Below are 830 nucleotides of genomic sequence, written 5' to 3'. Positions count from 1 at the left end.
ATTCAAGAAAGTCCTCAGGGGTCCAGGCTTCTACAGAGACATTTCCCAATGTCTTTTCAGGTGAGTGATGTGTATTAAGAGTCGTTTTGGTTTTGTTTTCTTTTCCCACAACAGCTTTGAAAATATTTTTAAAGTACTTAAATTCATTGCATGCAGTATCTTGGCCTTGCAGTCCAAGGCCTGATCTTACAAACACAGTCACATTTCATCAGTCTGGCAGTACTGCCAGTAAAGGAAGTGCATAACTCTTTGAAGTTTTTCTTTCTACTTGTCTCCTTTGTCTACATCCTGTAGGAAAAGGCTGAATGCCTTAAATTATTCTTGTTGAAAAATGCAAAAAGCTGCACTGTTGTAGGCATATCAGCTCTCTGCATAAATAGATCTTTAAAATGCAAAGCTTTCTGTAACCAGGATCCTGTTTGAGGTTTTCTTGTGCTAGGTGCTGTTCTAGTGTACTATAAACACGTGAGAGCTGCACCTGGTGTTAGATTCAGGCAATGATGAGGATTTGCTTAGTACAAAAAGGAAAAAGCCATGCTAAGCACAGATGGACAGCACTTCAGAAAGGAACCAATTTCCTCTTCAAAAGGGGGAAGGAGGAGAAGAAAAAAAGTTAATGTATTGAAAGGCAGCAAAAACAGGGGAGGAGAAGGGAAACTGGGGGCTGTACAATTTGGTAGCTGTGACAAGCTGCTGCTCATGCTACATAAGGTGACTCATTCAGTAAACCTTTACCTTGCCTGTTAGGCAGCTTGCATCCTGTCCCAAAGACATGGGAATAGAAAGTTCACAAATGAAGTAGTGTGAGTAGATGCTTATATTTTCCTTCA

General features: G+C 40.4%; 1 protein-coding gene across 1 annotated transcript in view; it reads left to right on the top strand.

Moving 5' to 3' along the window:
- Positions 1–830, top strand: part of FMN2 (formin 2) — a 154356-nt gene that overhangs the window by 1922 nt on the left and 151604 nt on the right. Inside the window, 1 exon segment of the mRNA XM_031058791.1 lies at positions 1–60. This exon segment is cut by the window's left edge and continues 50 nt beyond it. Within this exon segment, the coding sequence (XP_030914651.1) occupies positions 1–60 (60 nt within the window).

Source organism: Geospiza fortis, unplaced genomic scaffold (genome assembly GCF_000277835.1).
Source record: "Geospiza fortis unplaced genomic scaffold, GeoFor_1.0 scaffold381, whole genome shotgun sequence".
NCBI lineage: Eukaryota > Metazoa > Chordata > Aves > Passeriformes > Thraupidae > Geospiza > Geospiza fortis.
This window is presented reverse-complemented; position numbering and strand designations above follow the sequence as displayed.